Source organism: Rhineura floridana, chromosome 10, assembly GCF_030035675.1.
Source record: "Rhineura floridana isolate rRhiFlo1 chromosome 10, rRhiFlo1.hap2, whole genome shotgun sequence".
Taxonomy (NCBI): domain Eukaryota; kingdom Metazoa; phylum Chordata; class Lepidosauria; order Squamata; family Rhineuridae; genus Rhineura; species Rhineura floridana.
This window is the reverse complement of record NC_084489.1, coordinates 8,195,333-8,218,269: the sequence shown is the minus strand read 5'-3', so window position 1 is coordinate 8,218,269 and position 22,937 is coordinate 8,195,333. Positions and strand designations below refer to the sequence as shown.

Here is a 22,937-nt window from a genome sequence, read left to right as displayed (position 1 = left end):
CTGTCGTGTCCAGGTATCGAGCGAAGTACCTGGGTAGTTGGCAATTGCGACTGGAGGCAAATAGATCGACTGAGAAGACGCCGAACCGACACTGGAGATGGTGGAAAATGGTTGAATGAAGTTTCCATTCTCCCGGAAAGACCTGTTGTCTGCTGAGCCAGTCTGCTGTCACATTCCAAATTCCTCTGAGATGTTCTGCTTTCAAGGATTGCAGATGTTGCTCTGCCCAGTCGAATATGAGGGAAGACAGGTTCTGCAGAGGACGGGACCTGGTCCCCCCTTGTCTGTTTAAATGAGATTTGGCACACGTGTTGTCCGTTCGAATGAGAACATGGTCCAAGTGGAACAGAGATTGAAAATGGAGCAGAGCTAAATGGACAGCCTTCAATTCCAGCCAGTTGATGCTCTGAGTCTGCTCTGCCGTGGTCCAACCCCCCTGAATGAACTGGGAGTTGCAGTGGGCTCCCCAGCCGAGGAGACTGGCATCTGTGGTGATGACAGTCCTGCGGGGTTCTCTGAATGGAGTGCCCTGGGTGAGGTGTTGAACCCTCGTCCACCAGCGGAATGACAGACGCAGTGATGAGCTCAGGGGGATCGCTCGATGGTTTGAGTTGGCGATGTCCTGTTGAAACGGTAACAAAGCCCACTGGAGTGGGCGCGTGTGAGCTCGAGCCCATGGCACAATATGGATGGTGGACACCAACATTCCGAGGGCGCTGGCTAAAAGCATGACGTCTGCGGTTGTGTGGCGCATCAGAGAACGAGCAATGTCTGTGATGGCAGTTATGCGGTCTGGAGACAGGAACACCGTCGCCTGCAGGGTGTCCAACATCGCCTCTAGATGTTGTAGGCGTTGGGTTGGTTGAAGATGGCTTTTGTCGAAATTGACTAGCCAGCCGTAGGCCTGCAAAACATGGAGCGTGAGCGTTAGATGGTGATGAGCCAGCTGCCTGGAACTCGCCCGTATTAAAAGATCGTCCAAATAGGGGTAGATATGGACCCCTTGAAGTCGGAGGTAAGCCACTAGTATGAGTAGCACCTTGGTAAATACTCTTGGGGCAGAAGAGAGGCCGAACGGCATAGCTCGATATTGAAAATGCTGGGAGCCAAAGGCAAATTGAAGGAATTTTCTATGGGCTATGCAGATAGGTACATGGAGATACGCTTCCTTTAGGTCGATAGAAGCCAGGAAGTCTCCTTCTTGAAGGCTTTCTATAATGGAGTGGAGGGATTCCATTTTGAACCTTCGATACTTTACGAAACAGTTAATGAACTTGAGGTCCAATACCGCCCTCCATGACAGATCTCGTTTGGGCACAGCAAATAGGAGTACACCCCTTCCGACCTCTCTGTTGTAGGGACTGGCTCTATCGCCGCTATGTCCAAGAGGTGATGTATGGCGGTCTGCATGATGCAGTGCCTGGCTGATGCCCTAGGACAAGGAGAAGGATGAAATCTGTCTGGAGGGGTCATCCAAAACTCTAGTGCATAGCCATAACAAAAAAGATCTCTGATCCAATGGATCTGAGTCAGACGCAGCCAATGGTCTCCAAACAGAAGCAGTCTACCCCCAACCAGTATAGCGTCAGTACTGTTTGTGCTGGCGAGACCCTCCTCTATATGAGGAAGTTGGGGTACCTCTGCACCCCTGGTACTGACCTCTGACTGGGAAACGCCGGTTCCAGCCCCCCCTGGAGGCATGGAAATCACAGGTTCGGAATTCGCGGCCTCATCCCCCGGGCCGTGTCCCTCGAAAGGGCTGGATCGTGTGGTATGAGGGAAAACGCCTGAAAGGCCTGTGATCAACGTTCTTAACAGTAGCCAAAACAGGCTTTCGAGCATCCTTGGGGTCAACAAGCACTGCCTTTAGGGCTTCCTCGCCGAAGAGTAAAGATCCGGAATAAGGTGCCCTTGATAAATTAACTCTGGCTGTAGAGTCAGCTTGCCAGTGACGGAGCCAGAGGGTCCGTCAAGCGACTACCTGAGCTGCCATAGCTCGTGCTCCCAGTTGATTTGCGTCCAAGGTGGCATCAGCTACAAACGCCGCTGTCTTGCGCAATTTTATCAGTGACCTCCTCAGAGATACAGGATCGGGATTAGTATCCTCTAAAAGGTCGTCCAACCACATCATCGCTGCCCCGGAAAAGATGGAAGCTGATGCGGAGGCTCGCATGGAGAAGGCGGTGGCCTCATGATTCTTGCGTAAGGCAAAGTCCAGCCTCCGCTCAGTGGCGTCCTTTAGATGGGAGTCTCCTTCCCTCGGCAAAAGGGATCTAGAGACGAGACTGGAGATCGGCTTGTCTATGCCAGGAACAGCCAGTCTGCTGGTAAAGTCCGGAGCCAGAGAATAAAGTCTGTCCGCAAGGGCGTTGAAGCAGTGAGTTTGTAATGGATGAGACCATTCGTCGTTGGCCAGTTTGGCAATGGGATCTGGCACCGGAAGGTAGTGCTCTGCTGGAGTGGGGGATTTCAGGACCCTGGCCCCTTTAATAGCGGGAGCGGTAGCTGCCGGTTGTGTAGCTTGGAGACCAAGGGTGTTCAATACTCTGCGAGCCAAAGGTTGATAATCTGAGGCATCAAACAGGCGATATCCTCCTCATGTTCCGAATGATCACTCCATTCGTCTCCTTTGGCTTGTACAGCAAAGGGTGACTCTTCCCCACAAGAAACGTCATCAATAAATCTGCCTCTGGCGATGTCAAAAGGATTTGGGGAGCATGATGGATTTGCCTCATTACATACATAGTGGTTCATACTGTGCTGAGGTATGGCGGGGACTTGTGGCGGTGACTGTGTTTGAGTAAAAAATGACAGCATGCCTTGTAGTTGTGATAGGAACTCATGAGACAGCTGCAGCCCCGGTGAAGCAGATGGTTGCGCTTGTAGAGGCGGCCCAGTAGGCTGTGACGATGGATAAGCCCTGAGCGGTAATATGGGAGGGGGCTGGCTGGTAGTTGGCTGTTCCGGAAACCCAGCGAAGTCCTCCTCCTCGGAGGAAGCAGTGGGAGAGTGAAATAAATTCGTTAACTGTTCCTGGGCTGCTCCATCGGAAGCCGGAACAGAGACATAGTGTGGGCGCTTGGTTTTACTGTGGCTGGAAAGATGTTTTGTTTTGGCAATTGCTTTGGTGTGCTTATGCTTGGCCACCTTAGATGGTTTCGGCTTGGCTATCTGAGTCGTCGCTGGCTGTTCCGCCATCTTATATTTGCTATGGGTTACAGTACACGGCCACGGATGGGGCAGAATGCACAGACCTGAACAGGCTAAGTACACGGCCATGGATGGGGCAGAATGTACAATGTTAATAGAGTCGGTACACGGCCTCGGATGGGGCAGAATGTACAGTATCAACAGCCTTGGTACATGGCCACGGATGGGGCAGAATGTACAGTTCAGACAGTCCTGGTACACGGCCATGAATGGGGCAGAATGTACAGTTCAAACAGCCTTGATGATACAGTCACAAAAGTACAGGTTCAAATAGTTGCAGTGATTAGGTAGTTGCAAGAAGCAGCAGCAGTAGTCGTGTGGTAGAGGAGCCCGTGTAGATAGGATCCTATCTGCAGCATACATACAAGGAGCCCTTGCCAGCTAAACCCCCCTTTGTTTAGTACTGAATAGACTGAACAGAAAGGGCAGGAAAAAAAGGGGACAAACAAAATGGCGCCCGTAAAATGAGCGGGAAAATTTTTAATCAAAAATGGCGGAATATGAAGAAGGAGCAATGGCGGATACTGAGGAGCACCAGCGAACTGAAAAGGGGGTTGCCAAGCACAGCCTCAATACGTGCTACAGCCGTGGGGCTGATAAACATAATCGCGGCTCTAAAAGCCAGGCAGAAGAGACTCTGTCAGGGAGGCAGGACGGCCGGTGAGATGCCGAAGCAGCTGAGGCAGTAGCAGAGGAACAAGCCGCAGCCACCGGCTGCAGAGACCGTCGTGGCAAGATTTTTTAAAAGCCACGAAACGAGTCCGGGAAGTCAGAGCAGCCCAAGGATAAGAGCCGCTAAGAGGTAAGGTAGGAGAGCCGCAGCCGCAGGTTCCTGGAGGGGGAGTTTTAAAGGGACCGCCACGAGGAAAAAAGCCGTGGTCGTACCGAGAAGGCAGGAACCCAAATGGCCAGGGACTAAAAACAAGAGGGAGCTGCCAGAGCAGGCTCCTGTGGGAGACGTGAATCCATAAGGGCACAAAACAAGCGGCGGGGTAAAGCAGGGAGCTGCAGCCGCAAGCTCCCGCCTGAGAAAAGAGAGAACTGCAGCCGCAAGCTCCCACCTGAGAAAAGAAAGAACCGCAGCCGCGGTCTCTCTAAGAGCCGTTAGGCTAAAACCTGGGGAAAAAAACAGTCTGGGCAAGGGAGAACCCCCCCCAAGGAATTCCCCAGGAATAACGAACAAAACGATGTTAAATACAAGACAGAGGGAAGGAAAGAACGTGGAATACACAGACAACAAAACCTCCACACCCTGACAGACAAATACACAAAAAACACAAAAGACTTAGCTAGAAGCTACGCTATCAGCAGTATCAAACTTGTTCGGTACGAAGGCAAGAATGAACTGGAGAGTGGGAGGGGCCTGACGCCCCTAGTCTTGACTTCAAAAACATTCTTGCCTTCGGACGATAGGTGGAGCTATAACCCGCTTGATGGCAGTCCTCCTATGGAAAATTTGTATTTTATTATTTAATTTGTTCTGTGATGTGAATTACCTAAGAAAGCTGTATGGCCTGAAAAGAAGTATAGAAAGCCTAAATAAATGAGAGAGTCTTGAAAAACTATTTCCTTTTTACCTGAAGGTAACTTGAGAAACCCTTTTTCGTGACTATCAGGCAGGCAACTTGCTTCGGTATATGTTTGTCACAGACATAATCAGCCATTTCTGAAGAACTTTCACATCGCTAATCTGCCTCAGTTGGCACAGCACTGATCTGAGGTCAATTGCCAAGCAAACAGTAACCAGGATCTAAGCCAGTATCAAGCGGTAGAGGCAAAGGATTGCTTTGTGTTTTAACTTACAAAAACATGGCGACAGTTCCATGTTAGGGACATGTTAAGTTGATCTGGACTGAGTTTGGCCTTGCGGAAATAAAGTTTTAGGATATGTGAATCAAATTAATAAATATTATAGCTACTAACACTTTATAACAGCTTCATTTGTAGTTACTCACTTAAAGTAAAGATAAAAATGAAAACAAGAGCTTTCCAATGACTAATTGGTCAAAAAACTTTTAGTCAACTAAAAAGGTGCTCCCAATTAATCAGGCAGCAGACTTTTAAAAATAAACATATTATTTTAATTCAACTACTCCTAAAAAACTGCTGACGGCAAGCACCACCTTAAAAGAGGCACTCTTTCTCGCATAGAAGATAATGCTTTTTCCTTGTTTTTTGCAAATATATATTTCTTGGTTTTTTTTGTACAACGTAACTTGCAAGAATAAAAATAATAACTAAACAAAACATAGACAAGTGTCTGGTACATACAATCAAGAGGAGCATGGTACAGTTCCTTAAGGAGCAAGATACAGCATCGCCAATTCTGGGCACTGGGTATAGAAAGGTAAGTAAACTTTTACCTTCTCTGACTCATTTCAATCCAAAAGACAGATTATGGTCCTTGAGGTCTGTTACTGCATTGTTTGCTATTAGTAAACACCGGAAGTGGCCACCAGATCCCCTCAAAGATGCTTTTCTTCAGTATTCCTCTACTGAGACAACTTTGATGCATCAGTCACTCTATCAGAGCAAGATACCACACTTTCCACTACCAGCCCTCAATTGTGAACATCAAACTAGAATGCCAATGGTGTGCTATTTCTAGTTTAGCTACTGCCAGCAGAAAAAAGATCGTGCATTTCTCTCAGTATTATGAACAATGGTTTGGTGGTATAATTCGAATAACAGCTGAGATTTCTTGGAACACCCTAGTCCAGAAGGCTGCCACGATTGGGCATGACCACCAAATGTGGAAATACAGCCCCCACCCATGGCAGCCCCTGCAGCAGTCAGACTGCCCTGTCCTCACCGGACTGCTTAAAGAGGCAACCCAAACCGAGAGGGTCAGGCAGAAGCCAAGCAGTCTGTAAGCAACACAGGTAAGGGGCAATGCAAAAGACAAGTCTGGGATCCACAGTCAATCTTTAGAGCTGAAGTACAGATATTGTTCTAGCACCCCTTCCAGCCAAGCACTGGGGTTTTTATGCTGGAGCTGCTGAACCACACCCCAATGTCAGTTGACTCCCATTGATCACCTGCAGCCAGACCTTTACTCTGAAGGAATCCGGGCCTGTAGTCAGGCACTCCTCTAGATGGGCTGGGTCTCTCTTGGGCTAGGGGGCTGCTCAGCCTCAATGTCAGAGCCTGAACTTGCCCCAGGTTCAGATGGCCTGTTCTGGATCTTGTCATAGGACCCTGGCCCCTCACCCTCAAATGGAGCCTGAGCCAGGACTGGGTACAAGATCAGAGCCTCCTGGTCTTCCTCTGACAAGCACTCCCCTGGCTGGGATCTGACACAGACAATAAATCAAGGTTGATTCTGCTCAGCTATAAGGGTGTGCAGTACCATTAAAATACCACTTTCAGGAGAGGCACTCTCACACATGACGATATGTCATGTGGAAGTCTCTGCCACTTCCCATTCCAGCAAACAATGCCTGTCTGGCAAGGTCATCCTCCCACACCAGTTTGAGCCCCAGGGTCAGCCCATAGTGTGCAGAGAGAAGCCCTTTATAAATTACTGAGACCATATCCTTCAGATCTCTGCCCAAGCTAGCACAGATACTTTCATAAAAGTTCAGTGTCCTGTACGGGCAAAATATATTTACTAAAGGATTGAATTTGAGCTATTTGCAACTGGGCAGGTTGCACCTCCCCAGGTTTAGTCCATAGCCGCTCTGGAGTAAGGGGAACAGGACTAGTAACCTATAGAGGCCCTTAGGTCACGGAAATGGTGATGTTCCAGAGCTAATGTCTCTTCTAAGATTATTCTAAGATACTGTATCCAATGCAGCTGTTTCATGAACTGAACAGACTTCTTCTTGCACAATGGGACTTCCTCTTCCTTTCCTTTCCCGTGCATGATCCCTCAAAATCTGCTCCAGAAGGTTGTGGTGCTTGGATGGCTACAGGGGGGAGGAGAGGAAGGGGGTCCCATTATGTGAGCAGAAGTCTGTTATGCTTGCACAACAGCAGCACTGGATACACCCTATTTCTATTAGGATATGCATATACCATCTAAAAACCAAGGAAGTATGTTTCTTGCTTCAGAAGTAGCGCGTTTACCCAAATTCAAATTTAAATCAATTGATTAATCAGATAACTCAAGGGTTCCCAAATTGTGGTCTATGGACTACCAGTGGTCCATGACCTTAATTCAGTTGGTCCAACACTTTAGCATCTAGCACTGTGTATTACAATCGCTAAACAGGCAGAAAAATCATTAAGTGATCCGCCAAGACCCTCAGCAATTTCAAGTTGTCTGAGAACCACTGAGGTAACCAATTAAAACTCATGATGAATCAATTAGGATCTCTTTAATTGGAATAATAGCCCTAATTAAAATGTAATTATAAAATAGACGTTGTCAATAACCTGGTCACCTATTGATAATTTTGATAATCTAGTGATACACATATATGCACACAGCTACCCCAATCCAGTAAATGACATCTACAGGTAAAACTGATAGGGGTGCACAAGGAAGTGCTCATCTAGTCCTGATTGAACTTCATGGATGTGTCCAATGAGGACAGAAATGTGCATCACCACCTCGAATCTCTAGTTTTATGAAACAAAGGACAATTAGAGCTGAGTCTCCCTGTTCAAGACACCTCAGAAAATTAAAGCCTTAAAATCTGTGGCTTTGGCATGCAGCTCCTGGTCTTTGCTACTATGCAGCCAAGCTCTCATCAAAGAAAGGAATTTTATGCTACAAAATCAATAAGAAAACATCAAGAAAAATAAATTTAATCTCTTTGAATAATGTACTTGCAAATGTATTTTTAAATAAAAGAGTTATCACTTCATAGGAATAGCAAAGAAATACATAACTATTTCAAATATCTGCCACTGTATTTGTGCATTACAGTATCTTCAAGTCTTTTTCCTTCTGCGGTGATTTTCCGATACAAGCATTTATCTTGATGTTTAACAGCCCTTCCAATCTCTATTAAATTTTATAATTTAAAAGATAACTGGGGGAAAAGCTGAGGTTCAATGAAAATCAGACTAAGAGAAGGGGTGGAATACATAGTATCTTATTGGCTTGTGGGTGCAGGAGTAAATTTATCACATATTTAAAACAAACTTGTGCTCAGCCCAATTATAGTATCTTGTAGGCAGAGATATTAATTAAAGAGCAGAATGATTAAGGCCCAGCAGCAAACTGAGACTGCAAAACAAGGTCTTTTTTGTTATGGAAAGAATAAAGGTTTTCAAATGGTAGTATATGTACATAATCTTTTTTAGGCATTCCGTGCATTATAAATGAGACTGGCAGGAAACCCAGCAGTCCAGGTCATAGTTCTGCTCTCCAACTTTGTGATTTGCTAATGTGAAACACATGCGTCCTTTTTGCACAAAGTTCAAATAACCCTGGAATTCCAGCAGTGTAGCTCAGTGACTGAACCAGAACAAGGGCAGAACTTGTCAGGATTTAAGAGCTTTCAGCAAAGCCCTTCAATTGCAGTCAGCACCCCATTCCTTAGAAGGATATCAATTATAGATAGTGAGTTGCTTTAGCAAGGGGAGTCAGCGCTGTCAGACACTAGATAGACAACCATGAAGAATCATGAATCTTTCTATTAACTGTAAAGGGAGAGGGAGGCTGATGGCAGGAGCGGGGGTGGTGGTAGAGGGAAAGGGTGGATAGGTGCTATAAATAAGGCAGACCAGCTGATAGTTTAACACACTGCCTCAGTTAGTGCATGCATCATAAAAAAGTTAACGAAGCTGAGTTCTAAACACCACAGGGCACTTGAAAATAAGCACCAATTGCTGAAATTTGCCACAGTGCCAGAATCTACCTTTGTGGGTTGATCATTCTTGTGCAGGTCGGCATATTTATTTTATTTATCCATTCATAAGAAAGGACAGTCTGGGTATCAATTTAGTATGAACTGAAATCTGGTAGTTTCATGCTGTATTTTTGAATCACTGTACAAGAGGCATGAATCGTGAGACGACAATGAATAAAAATATCACCTATTTCCACCTAGGATAATCAATGCCAGTGATCTGTCCTTTGACATCTAAATTACGGAATTACCAGAAATGCTACTAAAAGATCCTGGCAACAGCAGAAGAAACACCACAACTTATGTTATTGGCATGGCAGTCAGTGTTGGCATGGCAGTCGGCACATCCCATATATAGTATTTACTGATGCAGCAAACACTAAAGCTGCGATTTTGCTGAGTCCTTCATATATTGGGTCATCTGCCACAGAACCCTTGAGGATTGGAGAGGTCAGGGAAGCATCCAAGAGTACACACTCAATTTTCACATTACACTGGTGAGGTCCATCCATGCACCACTGAGAACATGCCCTAGAAGAATAGCAGTTTACTTGCCATTATCATGCTTCTTATCAAAGAATCCCTCACGAGCTTCCACAGAACGAGGGTTGAAAACAACCACTCTAGTTTATAATAATGGTGGCACCCAGACTTTGGCACTCCCTCCCTGGGGAAATACAGCTGCCCCCCTCTCACTGCTGGTCTTTAAGAGCCAGCTAAAAATCCATTTATTTACTGGGGCCTTTGGGAATCAGGTGTTCTAGGAACCCAACAGCTGATACTGTGCATTTTAAGAATTGTTGCGTGTTTAGCTTGTTACTGTTCTTGCAGAACATTTTGTAATGGTGTTTTAGTTGTACTGTGCCCCCTCCCTCCTGCGCTCCATTTGGAAGGGCACTATAGAATCATAGAACAGTTGAGTTGGAAGGGTCCTATAAGGCTGTCAAGTCCAGTCCCTTGCTCCATGCAGGAATCCAACTTAAAGCATACCTGACAGGTGGCTGTTCAGCTGCCTCTTGAATGCCTCTAGTGTTGGAGAGCCCAACACTGGAAATCAGATAAATAAATGAATAGAATATGCTCTAATAAATATGCAATATGCTATACTGATTTTAATAGGCCCCCACATTAGTGTATATGGTATAATTCACCTCTCTGATTTATTTGGTTTACAAAAGCTAGACATCTGGACCTACAGGGCCCACCACCTGGAGATATGGACCTACAGGGCACACTATGATTCTTAGTTGGACTAGAAAATCAGTCTCAATTTCTTGATTTTTAATTTATAATATATATATACTCTTCTTTACCACCAAAAAGTTTTCAATGCAGCTAATAACAGTAAACTATAGTATAGTATTCCTTTGACAATTAAAAAATTGTGTGGCAGTTTTAAGTTTTACAGCAAATAGCCAAGTCCTACAGAAGTCACTGAGGGCCAAATTATACCTTACATGAAAATGTGTGTAATTCTAGACCACAACATCCTCTTCTACTTTTTTTAAGTGACAAAGTGCTTTGGGAGGGGGTGACTCAAAGTGAAGAACATGGGGAAGAAGAGAGCATGGGATAACAAACGTTTGGAACCATGCCAGAGGGCGAAGGAAGGAAGCTACTGGGAAGAGGAATTTGGAGTTTGCAGCAGAGAAACAGCAGGTGGGGAAAGGATTAAGCATCCCACTGTCCCCGTTTCCTTCTCTACTCTCAATTCTCCTCTCCCAAAGCTGCTTTACTTTTTAAAAATGGCATCATGGCTTCCCTAATAGAGCTGCTGGGAAAATAAAATGGCAACTGTTTTAGCTACCCCAAGCTCCATGAGGAAGGGCAAGTTACAAATGGGATAAATAGATTTCTGTAAAAACCCTTACTTGGCTATAAATGGGTGGGAGTACTGGGCACCTTGCTCATAGGATTGTTGTGAAGCTAAGAAGCTGTTTTCAGTTCTTTGGAAGAAGTACAGGATGCAAATGGAACATTCCAGCAAGCCAAGAAACAAATGCCAATGTTTTTGAGAAAAAAAGTATGCTATTGCAGGACTTGATATATAAAATTCCACTGATGCTTTTGACAAATCAATCAATTAATAATAAATGAAGCCAGATAAATATACCTTAATTAGTTATTATGTAGTTCTTACCTAGAAACTCAGATTATACTGTGTATGTTACAGTGAATGTCCAAATTTAATAAAATGTTGACATGACCATGAAATTGCTTACAATCCCTGGCATGTTTGGTGAATGCCCAAAATCCCAAGGATACAGCAGTGACAGTTGGCTAAAGCCGCATATGTCCAAAAAGTGAGGAAATTAGGTTTGAACACTTCTCAAAATCACCTGGATCGTCAACTTTCAAATATGAATGTTGCCTTTTACCTAAATTTGGATGCTCATTTTAATATACATATTATAGGGGATACTAGAAAGTGTTAACCATAAGATTCATTATTAAATATTTTATTTTAAGTTGCTAGCATTATCTCTCCTGCCAGTCATGCTATACAGTTTTGCCTTCATCTAAGGGAACTGCAATAACATAATGTATTCTCATTCCACCAAGTAATCCACTTCAGCTTACACACAGAACAGAAAATTGATACATAAAATGCACCACAAATCCTTTTTGTGGTGGTGGTGGTGGTGGTATTTCTCTGACTCCCTTTTCTATTGTTACAGTCCCATTTGAAAGTGGGGGGGGGAGGGAAATCAAACTTGGCAAGAGGTTAATAATAACTCATGTTCAGCTTACTATTACTCAATAACTATCAAAGCCTCTGATTCAAAATAGTATTTTGTGGCTTACAGGATCAGAGCCATTACACTCTCTATTGAAGACTTTATTGAATTTTACACTAAGCTTTAGCTGACTGAACAGGTCAAACACTAAAGCTCAGAGTTTTGCTTTATTCACAGAAACTCATAAACTCTTCTCCAGTCAGCAGTGCTGTTCACTAAGAAACTTGACTCAGCAAAGGGTCACAGAATCTGACCCTACAGAAAAGGTCACATAGTTTTCAAAACCAGCTCCCGAATGCCATTAACTTACATGCACTAGCTGCTCCTGCGTGTCAAACTCTCGTGAACAGCCTTCCCAATGGCAGTTTGTCTCGTAGACCACTTCTGGCTCCTGCTTGCTTTCATCTTTGTCTCCTTCCTCTTTTACTAAGGTCATTCCTTCAGGTGGTTCCTGGGGCGCGGGGGGAGTAGAAGAAGAGGGAAAAGGGATAATAAAGAAAAAAAATACCTAGTTTCAAAAGTAACAGAAAGGTGTGGGGAGTAAACCTCATATAGATTTTATCAGCTCATTCATTGCCTTTAGGCAAAACCCAAAAGCCCAAAGTTAATCTTGAAAAACCAAAGGATGAAAAACAAGACACTTTTTGCCTGTTCCCTAATCAAACCTGAAGACAGATGACTTTGCTGTTTTGCTTAGACTTTCCATTCACTTCTCAAACTTTTGGCTATGGTCATGTATGAGTAGATTCATATTCTAGCTCTGCCACTGGTGCAAGCCTCAGTTCTCAACTTGTGAAATGAAGAAGATAAAGCCTATCATACAGAACTGTTTTGGAAACCAATGAGATATGGAAATATTGTTACCTAGTTTAAGCCTAATTGATCAGGAGGACAATAAATCTAATCAACAATACTTAACACAGCAATCCTTTCAGGCACAGGTGACCCAATGCCATAAGAACTGTGATCAACAATCATCAGCTAAATACAGCTGTTGGCCAGGCAGCATGGTGTTCAGGTGACTCATCAGAAATAGATTACTTCCTCTGAATCATGGCTTTTAAACTACCTGGGAGCTGTACTCTTTCCATGCAAGCACTCATTTTTCCATGACTAAGTAGCTTTACTACCTTTGGCATTTCCTTATCTATAAAAAAATTGGTCCTGTCTATCTCAGAATGAAAACAGAAAGGAAGACTTATTGAAGTGATTCAAGATTTGCACATATGCACATGTGTACACACAGACAAATAAACCAGTAGTTTTAGATTATTATAATGTTATGGACTTCTGTGCATGGGAGCTAAAACTGCAGTATTCAACTGTTCTTAGACAAGCAAACAATATAGATGTTAAATTCTATGCACAGCCTATCAGGATTAGAGATAGGTACACAGTATGTGCGTTGAGGCCACTGGCACAAAAGGACCAGAGAGCTAAAATGTGCCAATAATTTGTGACTGATGAAAAGCTAAGTGAAAAGGTGATATTGTGAACCCTGATCATTTTACCTGCATGCTTCCTGCACCTGGGCTGGGAAGGTCATCATCTGGTTTTATCTTTGAACGCTTGTTATGCATCGGATCGCCTGTGCTGCTCACTGCAGACTCACTCGTGGGTTTGCTCTGCTGCACATATTTACATCCCAAAATACAGTTAGACTGAGACCAAAATACATCCACTCAAACATAGATATATGCAGACCCTTCTGAGCACCTTTATTTGGCCAATTTCTAAAGGGAGAGCAAAAACAACAGAGTCTTGTGGCACTCTAAAGACTAACACATTTATTATGGCATAAACTTTCATCAGATGACAAAATGCACAGTATGTATGTCTGTACATGTGTGTGTGAATCTATCTATCTATCTATCTATCTATCTATCTATCTATCTATCTATCTATCTATCTATCTATCTATCTATCTATCTATCTATCCATCCACACACGTGTGTGTGTGTTTGTGTGTATGTGTGTCTTAGTGGTGTGCATCAGCTCTGTGTACTTCCCAAACTACAAGTTGAATAAATATGGGTGATACAAGTGAGGTTAGATACAAGTTAGAATGCACCATTAATATGCATCATGTCTTGAGTCAGATCAGGGACTAAAGCCCCAAGTCACTCTGTGGACTTGGGTACTGAAGAAACATTACATTTTTATAAGCAATTGCTGCATATTTTTTAAAAAGCAAAACCAAGCTGGCTAAGGAGACACTCTGAGCTTGAGTGGAGAGGGGGTAGAGAAGCCTACCACTCAGGACTCTTGGGGTAACAGAGTCCTTCCTGGGGTGGGATGCGACATTTCTTCTCCCCCCTCCTTTCCTGGGGATTCATGGCCTTTTTTCCTCCACCACGTCACCTCACTGTGATTCCTATTGTACCCCCACTCCAAATAGACTAGTAAAGCCTGCCCTTGTGGGAGAAACATTGCAGCTATCACTGTGAAATTTGGCAGGGTTCATTCCCTCAAAAGAGGTGACCATGCCTGCAAATTGCAATTCTCCAATTCTGGCATAAAATAAAGGATAAAGGTTCCTGTACAGCTACATAGAAACCCCTGGATGTACCTGTCTACAGTTTGGCAGGCATAATCCACTCTGGAGGGCTCCTATGCCTGCAAATTCCATTGACTTCTCTGAAAAAGTGAAAAAAAAGTTACAATCATTTTTAGATTCCACATTATAGTGAATGGGGGGGATACAGCTTTATTTTTCACCTATTTAATTAGGTCCTGACTAATGAGTTGTATTGCAAAGACACAGAGCAGCTCTGAAACAGATTGGAATGCTTCCCAGAATGTCTATATTATCAACACAGTTGTTTTTTGTAAATAGCTGCTGTTAATACTGTAATTATGTGTGTACTTTTCTGCATTTCATTTCTTTCTAACCTCACTGTTTACAATCTCCCCCTACCCGCCAACACACAAACGAAATTCAGGGTAACCTTTTATGCAACTGATGATTATTATGCCATAATAAATTTATTACTCTTTAAGGCACCATGACCACTCTTTATTGTTTTTATTTGGCCTGCTAGTTATATGAGATGTACAAATTACCCTATAGTTTATGGTCTGAATTGAGCTTTCTAGGACCAAGATAATATTTTTGATGTTCTCTGTATTATAAATCAATAGGAATAATTCTGTATTTGCCTTGGTTTACCTATGGAGATAGACAATGTGTACAACCAAGTTTAGTGGCTTTTTTATGCCTTTACTTTTGATACTTTCCTTTGTATTGAACTTTTTATTAGTGTTTACTTCAACCCTGCTGAAGGCTATTTTTTTTCTAAAAAGACCAATGGCACCAGAGACTTCAGTGGTCCCCACCTGACACCCATCCTGGGGCCCTGCCTGGTGCGGTTGTACTTATTTCCTCTGCTGCCAATCACTCAGGTCTCTCTCTGCCAGGTCCTCAGTCACGTTTTACTGGTGGAAAGCGACAGAGCCTTTGAATGGGAGCCAAGCCGGTGCTTAGCTCTGATTCATGTTGGCTGCCTGCCATGTTAAATTACCCAAAATGCACTGCCTAAGCTAACATCATGGGTAATCTGGTGTAATCTGACATGGTGGACAGCTACTGAAGATTGGAGCCAAGCACCCTACTCTGCTACCATTCAAACACTGCCCACCAATAAAATGTCTGGGGCCTGATGAGTGTGCATGTTTGTGAAATGAGTGACCGGTGTCAATGGCAAAGATTTGCAGGGGTTGGACCTGTTGGCAATGGGACCTTTAATGTCCTGAGATCCTCAGCAGGTGCCCTACCATGCCGACCCCTGACACAAGGTCCAGGTGGGGCAGCCCACCATGGAGCATGAAGGACAGGGGTATTGTGTAACTATGGGAGCTTTCTTGCAAACTGTTTGCTTGCTTAAGATATATTGTCATTTGATGTGAATAACGTAAGCTACCCTAAAAAGAATTCTTGAAAAAGCATATTAAAACTTTTCTGAAACAAGCAATCTATTATGTTCTCTGTATATCGCATTAAATGCATCTTAGTTCTTCCCTCTTCTCTTGTGCACTTCCATGCCATGTTCCAGGCATCATCATTATATTTAGCATGTTTAGAGTTCTCTAATTATGGGGTGGGCATGATTTATCACTCAACTACACTACCAACATGGTAGCAAAGCAGGATCCCTGAATTAGATTTGCTCAAGGGAACACAAACACCATACAGTTCCCGGTGTTGTGAACTTCAGTTTAAGCCTCCGTATGCAGCAGAATGCCACGCACACAGATATACATAACAGAACTTGCCAGCAATGGCCAGGATCCAAAGAGCCTCATATAGTATTCTGCTACACACTGGGGCTTTTCAGCTGCTCTCTTCCTACTCCAGGCCCTTGCACCTCACCCCCTGCCCCTGGCCATTTAGTGTGGCACAAGGATCTGGAACCAAAAGGGGAAATCATCAGTCTTCTTGTGCTTGCAATGAAAACACGTTTCATGTGAGCACGGGCCTCTTTAGATTCCAGACAATCCAGGATCAGCAAAGTCAGTGGGAGTTTTGCCACATTAGTGGGATATGAATTGCACTCATTTTACTTCAGCATGTTATAGCTTTCAATGATATTTGCTTGAACATTCTAAAACTGTCAGATCCAAAACCCAGAGTTTGCAATAATTGAAATATTTATAAGGGATGGAAAGCACTCTATCAATCCGAAACTATGATACACTCTGGGTAATTTATAATAAAAGATTGCATATACTGCTGCCCCAAGGTACTTGTTAGCCAATCTGCTCAGTGGCTGTGGTGATTAATCGCTAACATGACAATGTGGTTGGCGTTAAAAAACAAATTAGCAGTGTGCAAAGCCTTCTCTTATGTTCTCTTACCTGTGTGGACTCCGATGGACCTGAACTGACCTGGACAGGATTCAAGACACTAGGAATGCCAGGAATAGGCCTCTGGGTAGGAAAAGTTGGAGCAGGATGGATGAGTGGAGGACTGTGTCCAAAGGCTGAGCCCAGGCTTTGTTGACGACTGATGATTTGTTGATGCATCTGCTGGAGCGATACTGGTGTGGGAGGGTATGTGAAACTCAGAGCAGGGCTGCATTATGATGGGGGAGGAAGGGAAACAGAAATAAGTAAAACTAACCACAGGATCAAGCAAAGGCAGGTGTCATTTTAGTATCTTCAAACAAAACAAATTCACCTCCACTTCTATAGTTTTATAGGGCTAACAGACCAACATCTATATATTCTATGATGCCTTTTAATGTTAGATTTGTAGATAAAATGGAGAACAAGAAATGTAGAGTTACGAGCAGATACCAGAAATGAGAAATCAGGAAAACAGTAACTTAGTTGTTTATTTTTTTTTATAATGCAAAGAAAGGCCTTGACAACGTTTAATCATGTTTATTATCAAAGCTGCTTCATGAGCTGGGTCACCATTGCACATATTTTATAGGTGAGATGCTGAGATTGAGAAACAGCAACCGGTCTCAGAATACACAGTGGCCAGGTTCAGATATAAAGATCTCATTTTAACAAGCAATGGTTATCAGATCCTGGTTTGATACTTTGGTTTGTAAACAGTTCTTAAATCAGTTTCCAAGTTCAGATGTCATGGTAAAACTTGGTTTTAACAAACCACAATATCTTCCCTAAAATCTGGGTGTACAAGGGAAGGAGAAGGGGAAGGAGACAGCACAGAGGTAAAAGGCTCATTCTTGCTCCAATTTATTTATTTATTTGACAAAAACGTATATAACACTTGAATGTGAAGACGTCTAAGTGGTTTACAAAAAACATTAAAAGTATCAATAAAGCAGTTAAATACAAGTAATTAAAACATATTTAAAACAATTAAAACTACTACCTAAAAAGATTAAAACAGTTCAATATCTATGCATCTGGAAAGTCTTGCCTAAACAGCAAAGTTTTAAACAGGCACCGAAAGGAGTACAGCAAAGGTGCCTGCCTGAGGTCAAAAGGCAGGAGTTCCAAAGTGCTTGAGAGAGCACATATTAGGTAAGGTGGTCTGAGCAGAAGTATGGTCTCACTCCCGTCAGCAATCTGGCTGCAGCATTCTGCACTAATTGCAGTTTCCAGGTCAAGTGCAAGGGAAGCCCCACATACAGTGCACTGTAGTAATCCAGCCTTGAAGTCACCAGTGCCTGAACTACCGTGGCCAAGCTCTCCCCATCCAGGAATGGGCGTAGCTGTCTCACCAGGTGCAGTTGATAAAAGCCACTTCTAACCACTGAGATTCCCTGGGGCTCTAGTGACACTGCTGGATCCAGAAGCACCCCCAGATTACATACCTGCTCCTTCAGAGGGAATGCAAACCCATCCAGGGCAGGCAATTGAGCAATTTCTTGGACATGGGAACCATTTACTCAGTGCCTTCATCTTGCCAGGATTCAAACTCATTTTTTTTCCTTCATCCATCCCACTACTGCATCCAAGCACTGATTCAAAGCCCACACAGTTTCTCCTGGTTTGGATGTTATTGAGAAGTAGAACTGAGTGTCATCAATATATTGCTGACACCTGGCTTCAAAACTCCTAATGAGCACTCCCAGTGGCTTCATATAGATATTAAATAGTATTGGGGATAAGATGGTATCCTGCAGTTGCCATAGTGCAACTGCCGGGATGGGGGGAACGCAAAGCTACTCTCTGGACTCCATGCTTTGGTGGACCAAGATGTCTGAACCAGGCCAATTCACACATATAACCTTGCACCATACAGTCTTTACACTAGATAATGGGTATGAATCCTTGGAAAAAACCTGAATATCCTCTGTAAGTTGCATGACTGACAACACAAGGCAATGTCAATGGACAATCATATCTTGACTTACAAGCCAAGATATGCACAAACCCTTTGCTTGCGTGCATCATCCTCACACTGGCCCTTTCCTCCTCCTTTCTTGATGTATTGTGGTGTGCAAGTTAGTCTTCAATTAACCATAGTGTCCCATTTTGTCTGAACTAGCAATTATATTTCATATAAACATCAATCTAGTGGGGATACTTACCTGGACATATGTGAGCTGATGGCTTTTTTTATTCACTTTTTTCCTTTTTCAATTCTTTCCTCCCCCCCCTTCTTTCTTATTTGTTAAATTTGTATATAAAATAAAACAAAACTAACAAACAATGGTTACCAGCTTCAGAACAAGTCAGGATTTTATACCACAGTTTGAAGTTGCTTTAGGATCATGACATGTTCCAAACCAGGTAACTACGGTTTCTTAGTCTCGATGAAACAGGAAACGATGTAAATTAAAAAATCCCAGGGTTAATTATGGCAAACCAAGAAGGGCGAAGGGAAGGAACTATGTGCATGGCCAAGAGGCACATGCTCTATCACGGCTTAAGCTGAGATATGATCTTCTGAACCAGGCCTTTTCTACCCACTTGCAGGACTAAAAGTGGCTTGGCTACTGAATGACCTTCTTTTGGCAGTTGGTCATTGCTATTTTCTACATATTGTTTCAATTTTTTTAATTGTTTAGAAAAAGTATACAAATTCAATATGTATCAAATATTACCAATGAGTTAATAAATATCAGTTTACAATGGATCTTTGATATTAATGGCGAATACTGATTTCTGGCAACTAATTATTTACTGGACAGCTGCCAGTCCTCTGCTCCACTTCCTCTGATGCTCCTTCATCTTCTGCAATTCCTACTCCTCCTCTCCCCACCACCTTCCTTGCTTGTATGGCTGCTACAGTAACTGAATATAGTTATATTTCTCCCTCTTCATCATGATGCCAGTCTCATCAAGTTCAGTGGGACTCAAGTTCTAGTGAACGTTCGTAGGATTGCAGTGCAAGGTGTTAAACTGAGTGTGCAGGTGACTCAGAGCTATCCTGTGTTGAACACGGGACAGCACTGAGCCAAGCAGGCTCTATTTCTCTTGGCCTTAACGGGCTGTTATTCTTTTGCGTTTAGAAGACAGAGGGAGAACCTGAGCCATGCATAAGAAAGCCAGTTTAGCGCTACCCTACAAAGCAGCACTGCTAAAGTTGTGTGTCCAGCACATGTGCTTTCTCCTATAAGTATTAAAGGGACTATCAGCAGACGTTAGGAACAGCTGGGCCATTAAGTACAGGATATGCAAGACCCCTGTTGTTCTAGCAACTTTTTGTTTCTATTAATCTAAAAGAAATAAGCATCCATTATTATTAATTATTATTTCTTTATTTGCGTGTTACCTAAAAGGCCTCCAAGTGACTTACATTTAAAAACATATAAATACATTCTTTCATCTATCCTAGGATTCCTACCCATTGTTTGATGCACAGCATGATGTCTTCTATTCATGCCTCTCATATACAACACAAGGTATTTCCATATACCGGGCATGCTTTATTTCCTCTGATGGAATAAAGCTTGTACGTTTTCAAACTCCTCCTATTCTGGACATTCTGCTATTCAATACCAAATTCATACTCCTTAAATAAAAGAAAGATTTTGTTTTCTCTGAATAAAAAGAGAATTTCTTACATACATGTATGTGACCTCTTTCCTTCTCCCAACAACATCGGTTGATGGAGTATCAAAAATATTCAAAATAACCTGTTCTACATCATACTACATGTATTTTCCTACACGAAAAAAGGGGATAGCTCCACAACTGGGATGGAGAACCTGTGGACTTTCAGATGTTGTGGCACCACAACTCCCTCATCCCTGACCATTGACTAGACTGACTGCAGCTGATGGGAGCTGGAATCAAACAGTATTTGGAGGCCCACAGATTCTCCATCCTTGCTCCATATAAATTAACACTGCAAGTAATTATAGACTTCAGTTACCATCTCTATTTAGATGTACTTTTGTATTATATTATAGTTTCACATTATTGCCAAATTCTTCCCCTTGAGAGACAGTGTGTTAAAGTGGGTAGAGTGTCAGACTAGAACTGTGAAGAACTGGGTAAAGAACTGGGTTCAAACTCTTGCTTAGCCATGAAGCTTACTAGATGATCTTGGGCTAGTCACCATCTCTCAGCTTAACCAACCTTAAGGAGCATTAAATTTCCCTTGATAGAGTTTCCTTGAAATGAGTTGGGAATCAACTCTGTGCGTTATATTCAACAAAGTCCTACTCAAAGTAGACCCACTGAAATTAATGAACTTAAGTTAATCAGCTCTATTAATTTCAATGGTCCTACTCTACGCAGGACTAGCATTGGATACCACCCTGCATGTGCAACTGTCTTATTTTACTCCTGGTTTTTTCAACAGCTGCTTTTGATCCTCTCTACTGAGTTGTTGGGATGAAAAGTATGTTTGGGGGGGGGTTCCCTATATGTCACCCTGAGCTCCTTGGGTGGAAGGCAGGATAAAAATGTAATGTTGTGTAATTGGTGGTTTTTAAAATGACTTAATTGGGATCTATTTGTCTCCAATATCACATTAGTAAAGTGCTTTTTACAAGTGCGGGTGTTGTTTTTTTAAATGGATTGAAGAACAAAATAGGTATGCATGAGTTTGTATAGTATTTTAATGAATGAAAGAGAGTAGAAACGCCACTCCAATCTCTGGTTTCTGAAAAGGCGTGTGTGTGTGCATGCCTGTGCGTGTGTGTATGTGTGAAATCATTGTGTTCCATGATGAATGGCTTGTACACTGAAGAATAAATTGAACAAACTGGCATAGAGCTCAGTGAACATGAAATCAGCTATTAGAAGAAAGCTTGTGAACAAATTCTGAAGCTGATATGCATCTTTTGATTAATGTCCTATCAATCATCCACAGAGGCTACCTTAGCCAAGTCGTGCTGTAATCATTCATGGTTGCTTACAGGGAACATAGGCAAAGACTAAGGGGCTGCAATAACTGAATATTATTACCAATTTCCCTCTAACACTTGCTGTGAACAATTTCTGCCTCCTTTTATTAAAAGGATACAACGTGAAATGAAAAGAGAATTCCTCAAAGGCTTGTAAAAATTTCCCTGGTATTTGTAATTCGGTAAACTATAACAATAGGAAGATCTTCCCAGGAATAATAGTGATTTAGTTACATTGAACTCCACTCTTCTCTTTATGGGCTACAGTCAAATGGACAAAAATGTATAGTTAAGAGTTAAAACTGCTCTTTAGAAAGAATTCAAATTCCTTCACCCTCTTTAGAGCAATGTTGTCAGCTAATGTACTTAACCACAGCAATAATTATGATGGCAGACTCTAAATTTGCATTAAACCCACCATTCACATTGCAATGCACTTTGATTCCTGCGAAGACAATCTTCGCAAACATTTTTGTAGGCAATTAAAAAATTACAGTCATTTAGTAAATTAAAAAAAAAAGACAAATGGATCTTAATTTTGATGGTAAGCTACTGACAAAAATCTTCCAACAGTCTATTATTATTTTGCTTTGATCCAAAACAATTCATTTCTACACAACAAGACATAGGGGATGATTTCCCAGTACCATTTTGTTGTAGGCATGGCTGTTTAGGCTGGAACATACTCTGGGAAATACAGTAGAGTAATGAAGTGATGACAGGTATTAGCATGCATAATGGGCTTTAATAGACATTTATTTTTGTTTAACTGGAAGGGAGAGCAGACGCTTTCCCATTGGAATATTTCTACATTGAGGCTCATTGATCACTAATTTCAGAGGGGAAAGAGGTTAATCCATCAGTTTCTGTAACGGAACAGCACTGATAGAAATTCTTTAGGTGACATTCTGGATGGTCTGAGCTTTCCATCTTTGCAAACAAATGAATGATATGACAAGCATGGTGTTCAAAACACATTTAACCAATTGATTTTCTCTCCCTCTTGTAATAAGGTCTAAGAGACATATGAAAGAGTGGGCCATGAGCCAAGATTAACGAAATTGCTTCACAGAGAGGAACATAACACTGCAAGATTATCAATAAAAGTACTGTAAAACACCGTGTCATCATTCCTTTTCTTTATCTGAAGCTTGTTATTGCAATAAATAGGTGTTATTGAACAGTTTGCCTTTTCTTACAGTTTTTCCAAATTTTAGCACAGGCAGGTTTCAATCTATCCTTAGAAAATGGTTAGCAAACCATTCTTTTTATTGTACTTTCACTTTGTTTTTGTACAAGTGAATCAACTTGGAATATAGTAAAAATACTCCTGTGATTCATAGGAGGAGGCAAAAGATTCCAAAAAGATTGTAAAAAAGATTACAAAATGTAATAAAACATTGTGGAGG

The 22,937-nt window shown here is 42.4% G+C and overlaps 1 protein-coding gene across 7 annotated transcripts in view; it reads right to left on the bottom strand.

Annotated features, from left to right (window-relative positions):
• The window catches only part of GLI3 (GLI family zinc finger 3), a 438,381-nt gene that overhangs the window by 81,082 nt on the left and 334,362 nt on the right, over positions 1-22,937 (bottom strand). For all 7 annotated transcript variants that reach the window (XM_061585984.1, XM_061585983.1, XM_061585985.1 and 4 more), the window contains 3 exons: positions 16,604-16,820; positions 13,261-13,377; positions 12,060-12,200 (listed from right to left, as the gene is read on the bottom strand). In XM_061585984.1, the coding sequence (XP_061441968.1) occupies positions 12,060-12,200; positions 13,261-13,377; positions 16,604-16,820 (475 nt within the window). The remainder of the gene's footprint in view (positions 1-12,059; positions 12,201-13,260; positions 13,378-16,603; positions 16,821-22,937) is intronic.